This window comes from Chionomys nivalis, chromosome 26 (genome assembly GCF_950005125.1).
Source record: "Chionomys nivalis chromosome 26, mChiNiv1.1, whole genome shotgun sequence".
NCBI lineage: Eukaryota > Metazoa > Chordata > Mammalia > Rodentia > Cricetidae > Chionomys > Chionomys nivalis.
Window position 1 is genome coordinate 33,379,598 of NC_080111.1, and position 8,316 is coordinate 33,387,913.

The following is an 8,316-nucleotide window of genomic DNA, read 5'->3' on the forward strand; positions in this document are numbered from 1 at the left end:
GCTGGTAATGGTCTGGTGCCAAGGCCTTTGTGGAGGGGTTCCTTTGGGTCCTAAGAACCCAACCATTTCATCATATGGAGCTATGGTTATCAGTCCCCAGACCACTGTGCTCTTAATAAAGTTCTTCAGATAACCTTGTTCCAATTGAGTAGAATTGTCTGACCTCCTCGCAAATTCATATGATATTGTTTATTGACTTCTTAAAATTCTCCCATTTACCCTCTGGAAGTATCCAAGATGCTATTCTTCTTTTACTCCTTTTATTAAAATTTTTTGAAACAGTGTTTCTCTGTAGGACTTGTCCTACATTACACCTTTAAAATCTTAAATTAAATGATTCTACCACCAGTTTCGAAGTTATAAATTTGAGTTATGAAACTGAATATCCATTGCAGGTAAAGGAAAAGGAAAAGGATTTGCATGTGGAGAGTGGTTTCTACATCAGTCCAGAATAGAAGCAATAGATAGGATAGACTTCACCTTAAGTTGCCAGTTTTTTCCTTTTCACTTATCTAGTTTTTTATCTCCAGAATTTCTTCGGCTTGCTTTTTTTTTTTAACTTGCTTCTATTTCAATTTTCAGTTCTTGAACTGATCTATTCATTTATGTCAACTGTTTGCTTTTTTGACTTTCTTTAAGGGGTTTATAATTATTCTCCAAGATTTCATTTATCTTTCCCTTGGTTATTTTAAAGAATTCATTCACTTCCTTCATAAGGACATATAACATCTTCATAGTTGATCTAACTTAATTGTACTTTGACCGTGTTGGAATACTCAGGGTGTGCTGTAGTAGGAGAGTGTGAATATGGTAGTGACACATTGCTCTGTCTGTTGTTGATCATGCTGTGCTGTTATCAGCTTTCTGGGTTTGAGGTGACCTATAATAGAAGTAGAATTTTTTCCCCATTTTGGAGTCTGGAAGACTTTCAGTAGGCATGACTTTAGTACTGCCTAAGCTTTCGGAGTCATTGAATTGTAGGTGCATGAACTTCTTCCTGCTTGTTATGCTTACTTTACATTTTTAAAATTAATATAACTATTTTATGTATCGGCATGACTATGCACCACATGGGTACCTGGTCCTCAACATGATCAAAGAATCTCAGAATTTGTGAACTTGGAATAATGGATAGTTATGATTCCCAAATAAGTACTGGCAATTCTGCCACCTCTATTCAAGACCATCAAAAGCTAGGTACTACTGAGTCATCTCTCTCCCAGCCTGGGTTTATTATTTATGCCCAATATATATATTGCTAATGTTCTCATCTGTCCATTTGTAACTGTTTTAAACATAAAGCTCAGTTTGTAAAAATTATTGGTATTACAGTTTAAATAGGGCACTTCAGATGTTCGGAAGATAAATAGAGAAGTGGAGTGAATGCATACTTCTTTGTAGGAACTTCAGTAAAAACCTCTGAATTCTTCTATTCTTCTTGCTTGATTCACTGATTTTTGCAATGGAGACAGTGCCTTTCTATTTATTTGTTGTTTTTTATTGTTTATTTGATTTTTGAGACAGGGTTTCTCTGTAGCTTTGGAGGCTGTACTGGAACTAGCTCTCATAGAACAGACTGGCCTCAAACTCAGAGAGACCCACCTGCCTCTGCCTCCTGATTGCTGGGATTAAAGGCATGCATCACCACTTCTTGGATGATAAGGTCTTACTATGTACTTCCACCTGTCCTGGGCCTCATTGCATAGACATGTCTGGCATTTAACTCAGAGAAAAGTATACCTGCCTGTGCTTTTGAAGGTCTGACCTTAAAGGCATGAGTCAATACACCCAGTTTGTCCAACTTATTTTTCTATTTGTAGTTAGTTAATCTTCATAAAAATTTCTCATTTGTACTATGAACTGTTCATCTGTTTCCTTGTTTCTCTCTGCTAATAGATATTTCTCTTGTAAGGTGATATCTCATTCAAAGAGTACAGAAATGACAGAGAAGACTCTTCTATTCAATTTCCTTGTAAAATGACTGTCTATGTCTTGGAATATGATTAGGGAACACCAGAATTATATGACTATACTATCAAAGAAGTATACATTTACAATGTTGTCACTATCATATACGGCATATTTTAGAAGGCAGTGACCTATGATGATGTGCATATCAACTTCACTGAGGAAGAGTGGAATTTGTTGGATCCTTCCCAGAAGAATCTCTACAAAGATGTGATGCTGGAGACCTACAGGAACCTCACTACTATAGGTAAAAATGAATTTCCTTCATGTTTCAAAATAAAGGGACAACTTTTCCTTGGTTAATGATATTCTTCAATAATTTCATTTAGAGAGGAGAAGAAGAATGAGGTGAATAAAGCAGGCATGGTTCTAAAGTTTACTTAAAATAGCTACTTAAATGTTGCACAGTATTCAATATTATAACATACATTTTCTGGTACTATATTTTAGGATACATTTGGGAGGAACATAATAGTAAAGAACATTGTCAAGGTTATAGAAGACATGAAAGGTAATTTTCTTGTGCATGCTGAAAATAATGATCCTCTGATGAAATGATAATGCATCCTAGAAGATTAAAGGCAACAGTGTGAATAAGCACAGCTTTAAGTGCATTTATGATTATTAACTTCTGAAAAATCTTTATAAAATTTCATGTAGGTGAATTGCATTTTCAAGGCATTCTTTTAATTAAAAAGACAAGTGAGAAATGGCTAAACAGACATCACCATTTGAATCACAGAACCATGAAAGCTATGTAGATCTGCCAGTCAATTTATTTCTTGCTACTCATAATACAAAATGTGTACACATTGAAATGATGATAAGTATATCTGAAAGACTTTTTACTAAACCGAGAGTACATCGTAAATCTTGTATTACTCATATACTTCTTATTACTATATTAAGATTGGTGAGAGAAGCAGTTAGAGTTAAGTGGCAGTTATTGTGAAGAAACTTTAATACCTCTACCACACATCTACGAGAAATAGAAAGTCACAGCGTGATAATTCAGTGTGGAAATTTTTTGTTTGTGATTCTTCCTTTACTGTGTGTACCACATATTACTCTCGATACAAGCCTATGAGCATAGGAATATGGGAAAATGCTGCATACCTCTCTCTAAAAACAATTAGAAGATAAGCATTAGTCCCCATGTTGAGTACCCTTGCTGAAATTGATTCAACTATATAAATAATTGATTTTCACATATCACTGTTAGTACATAAACAAACTCAGAGTGCAGAGAAGCCACATGAGTTCTAGAATTGTGCAAATACTTCTGATTGTCCTAGTTCAGTTAGCAAATGTAGTATGATTCATAGTATAGGACAGTTTATGAATGTAATAAAGTTGTTCTGAGGTTATCCAATTCTCTTCAAATATAAGAAATATGTCAAATAGAAAAATGTTTCTGTAAAGGTGAAAAGTTAAACCACATAATAAATAAATTTACCATGACAGGTGTCTTCAAAAATGCAAAACAACCCTTAAATACAGAAGAAAACATGAGTTAAAACACAGTTATAAAACCTTAATATCTGGGAGCTGGAGAGATGGCTCAGTGGTTAAGAGCATTGCCTGCTCTTCCAAAGGTCCTGAGTTCAGTTCCCAGCAACCACATGGTGGCTCACAACCATCTGTAATGAGGTCTGGTGCCCTCTTCTGGCCTGCAGACATACACACAGACAGAATATTGTATACATAATAAATAAATAAAATAAAATAAAACCTTAATATCTGATTTCTTTTTACAATTGGACTCAATTACAAAAGTAATACATGGAGATATGTAGGTTAAATTCAGTATTGAATGTGGTAAGGCTTTTATATGTTCCAATTATGCTTGCAGGATTGAAAGAAACAATTCTGGAAAGAAAGTTTCAGTGCATCTTCAATGTGTTAAAGCCTTGGTATATGACAGTCATCTTCAGAGGAATAAAAAAACACATGATAGTAAGAAACCCTATGAATCTAATCAGTGTCATAAAGCCTTTGCTCATCACAATTCTCTTCAAATGCACAAAAGGACACATACTGAAGAGAAATCTTTTGAATGTAATCAGTGTTGTAAAGCCTTTGCACAGCCCTGTAATGTTCGACTGCATAAAATAACACATACTGGAGAGAAAGCCTATGCATGTAATCAGTGTGGTAAAGCCTTTGGAGGGCCCCATACACTTCAATTGCATAAAAGAACAAATACTGGACAGAAACCGTATGAATGTAATCAGTGTGGTAAGGCCTTTGGAGAGCCCCATATCCTTCAAATGCATAAAAGAACACATACTGGAGAGAAACCCTATGAATGTAATCAGTGTGATAAGGCCTTTGCTCACTACAGTGCTCTTCAAAGGCATAAAAGATCACATACAGGAGAAAAACCTTATGAATGTAATCAGTGTGGTAAGGCCTTTGCTCACCACAGTGCTCTTCAAAGGCATAAAAGATCACATACTGGAGAGAAACCCTATGAATGTAGTTGGTGTGGTAAGGCCTTTGCTGAAAACAGCAATCTTAAATTGCATAAAAGAACACACACTGGAGAGAAACCCTATGAATGTAATCTGTGTGGTAAGTCATTTGCTCAAAACATTAATCTTCAAAGCCATAAAAGATCCCATACTGGAGAGAAACCTTATGAATGTCATCAGTGTGGTAAGGCCTTTGCACATCACAGCAATTTTCAAACGCATAAAAGAACACATACTGGAGAGAAACCCTATGAATGTAATCAGTGTGGTAAGGCCTTTGCAGAACACAGCAATCTTAAATTGCATAAAAGAACACACACTGGAGAGAAACCCTATGAATGTAATCTGTGTGGTAAGTCATTTGCTCAACACATTAATCTTCAAAGCCATAAAAGATCCCATACTGGAGAGAAACCTTATGAATGTCATCAGTGTGGTAAGGCCTTTGCACATCACAGCAATTTTCAAATGCATAAAAGAACACACACTGGAGAGAAACCCTATGAATGTAATCAGTGTGGTAAGGCCTTTGCACATCATAGTCAACTTCAAAGGCATAAAAGGACACATACTGGAAAGAAACCCTATGAATGTAATCAGTGTGGTAAGGCCTTTGTTCAACACAGTGCTCTTCAAAGGCATCAAAGAACACACACGGTTGCGAAACAGTATGCCTGAAATGAGTTTGGAAAAGTCTTTTCATGTCTTATTCATCTTTAAATGCAGAAGAGAACACAGATTGGAGAGAAACTTGTGAATGGGATTTGTTTGGCAAATCCTTTGTAATAATAATCTCCAAATACACGAAACAAACCATCCTGGTGAGAAACTAAACTTAAGCAGTGTAGTCTTCAAAAACATGAGACTAATCATACTGTAGTGAAAAAATAAACTTAGTGTGGTATATGTTTTGCAGTTGTTATAGGAGTAAAACTCTTTGTGTGTAATCAATATGATAGTTTTTAGGTATCTGAAGCCATTACACTTACAGTCTATTAACCAACAGTGTTTATTCTGTAAGAAAAAATGATAGTGTCAACAATCTGTTCAAGCATTATGATACCAGCTTTTATTTTATTTGCACCAAGAAACTGATGGACAAAACCTAATCTGTGATTTTTATGAAGTCTTATGGGAAGGAGATAGAGCCATATTAAGAATCACAACCTGGTACTGAAATGAGATTCAAAGGAAAACACTTTGACCCTAACTCCAGAACTAGTGAAAGGTACATCATCACCCTGAAAATGCAGTCAATAATCAAAAACAGACAGTGAAAGAATTCTGCTTTGGCTCTCAAACCAGTACCAAAGAAATACAATCTACTCTTGTCTCTCTGAGGTCAAAACCAACCAATCTCGGAGCACAAAATCCAGCCCATCTCTGAGCTTCTTCAGCCAAGGCATTTAAATCTGACCAACTCCCACCTTCTAAATCTCCTTAGAAGTGCTCTGACTCCAAGAAGCCCTATATGAGTCATCTGCTCCTTCGGTTGGTAGCTGCCCCTTTCCAGCCTTGCAGAGGAAGTCGCAGTCTGGATTCTTCCCTCCCAAATAAATCTCTTGGAGTTGAATTGAGATACAGTTGACACCATTGTTTGGAAACTCACTTAACCCAGAAGAGCACAGCAGCAATGGACACCTCTTATGGGAGACTCCCTTAGGAGAGTGGAGCATATCTACAACAGACATTTCTGCTGGGAGGCTTTCATAGAAGAGTGGAGCAGAGAACAGCTGTAATGACTGTCTCTCCGAGAGGAAGAGAATTGCTACATCTAGTGGGGCAAACTTCTTTTCATAGCTGTTGGTATTGCTAAATTTTTGGTAATCAGCGTATCCTTCCAGAGTTTTAAGACTTGCAATATGAATTTGAACAATAATGTAACCCTTTTAGATTTTATACTTCTCTTCAACTGCATGGAATATGTAATTCAGGTGAAAATATTTATGGATGTGTACTACCTCCTTTTTGCTTGTGATATGATGTCTATTTCATAATATAAAAGCATTTTATTCAGGCCATGGTTCTATTAGATAACAGCATCATCATGAAAGAACCATGACAAAAAGTGTCAGACATGGCACTAAAACTGGAACTTAAGAACTCCCAGCTGTAATCTTCCACATGAAGTAGTGTTGTAACTGCAACTGGTGTATGGATGTAAATTCTCATAGCCTAAATCTTCCCACATGATACCAGCAACTTACAAGTATTAATTTCTCTTACTTCAAGTTTAAATTTGCTTTCTCTTTACATGAACCAATTATTCATGAAGAAAAACTCTGGGGGCTAGAGAGATGGCTCAACTGTTAAGAGCACTGCCTGGTTTTCCAAAGGTCCTGAGTTCAATTCCCAGCAACCACATGGTGGCTCACAACCATCTGTAATAAGGTCTGGTGCCCTCTTCTGGCCTGCAGGAATAAACACAGAATATTGAATACATAACAAATAAATAAATAAATATTTTAAAATAAAACAACAAAAAAAGAAAAACTCTGTAAGTGAGCTGTAAGATGTCTGGACTCCTATTTTACATTAATAAATGCTTATAGGAGAAAAATTTTCGTGAGTGAAAAATTGTTTAAAAATTTGCTTTTATTGTAATTGTGTGATGTGTGTGTGGGGGGGGATGTAATTGTGCATTATGTATCCTGGAAAAGTTAAACACTTTAGAATTTGTAGTAGAAATTACAGAAAGCTGTTAAAAATCTGACCTGAGTCCTTGGAATGAAGATTTCTTAGTCACCTAGCCATGACTCTAGTGCTATAAATATGTTAATGTCTATTTATATCTCATTGAATTTTGGAAATAGGAACAAACTCATAAAGCAGAAAGTCCTATTCATGAAAACAAATTTTAGTGACTTTAGCCATCAAAGTTGTCTTCAGCTTGAAGAAAAAGTATTTTTTATCATAGCTTTGAAGGAAGTAAATTATGTAACATTCACTCAAGACTGATGCTGGAAATCATTGCAGTTTGGTTTCTATTTTGAAACATTTGAGGTAGGTAATAAAGTGTTGTATATTGTGGCAACTCCATTTACTAAAATTTATTTTGTAGTCATCTTATTCCTTCTATGACTTTTGTTCAGCTTTTATTGTGCCTTTATCTAGTAATAGGTATTTTTGTGATGTAATATATAGAATGGCCTTCCCATCATTGAAGTGTCCCATTGGTTATTAAAATATTAGAACATGTCTGATCAAACTTTTCAAGTAAGGGTGTCAGTGGAAGGGTGACCAGAAGACGGTATCTAATCCCTTCTGACTGGAAGTACACAGAGTTGTGGGTGCTGGATATCAATGTTAGTCCCTGTGGATGAGTTACCAATTTTCTAAGTGCTGAGTCTCATGAACATGTCATTAGTAACAGTGTGATATAAATGGCTTATCTAAATCCATCTTTATCACAGCCTTGTTGACCCAGGAGAAATAAAAGTGTGATAGCATGGGAAACTAACTTAGTCTTGCTTCTTAAAGAATTTCTGAGCCCAAGTCTCCCAAAAATGAGGGAAAGATATAAAAAGTAATCAGGATGCAAACTGACAGTCTTTAAAAGGTAATTAACTATTTAATCAAAGCAATTGGCCACAATTGGAGCCTTGAAGCTCACATACCAGGTGTAACACTGTTTGAGTTCATTCCTCTTGTAAAAGAGAAAATAATAACTTGCAGGCATGAAGGCTGACTTGTAGAAATGGTACCATATTCTGTTTCCCAGGTTCTTGAAAAACATTCAGTTAGGAGCTCTAAGTAGTGATGACTCAAGATAACATCCAGGTTGTGAGGGCTTCCAGAGACAAAAAACTGAAGTCACTATTAGGTTCCGGTGATCAGGCATCCACAAAGCTATGGAATTTGAGTGAACTGATAG

At 35.9% G+C, this 8,316-nt stretch overlaps 1 protein-coding gene across 1 annotated transcript; it reads left to right on the forward strand.

The window, feature by feature from the left end:
* Window positions 1–937: 937 nt before the first annotated feature.
* Window positions 938–5,120, forward strand: LOC130866827 (zinc finger protein 431-like). Its single transcript, XM_057758451.1, has 4 exons — window positions 938–946; window positions 2,089–2,215; window positions 2,419–2,479; window positions 3,821–5,120. The coding sequence occupies exons 1-4, from the start codon at window positions 938–940 to the stop codon at window positions 5,118–5,120; spliced, it is 1,497 nt and encodes a 498-aa protein (XP_057614434.1).
* Window positions 5,121–8,316: the final 3,196 nt, after the last annotated feature.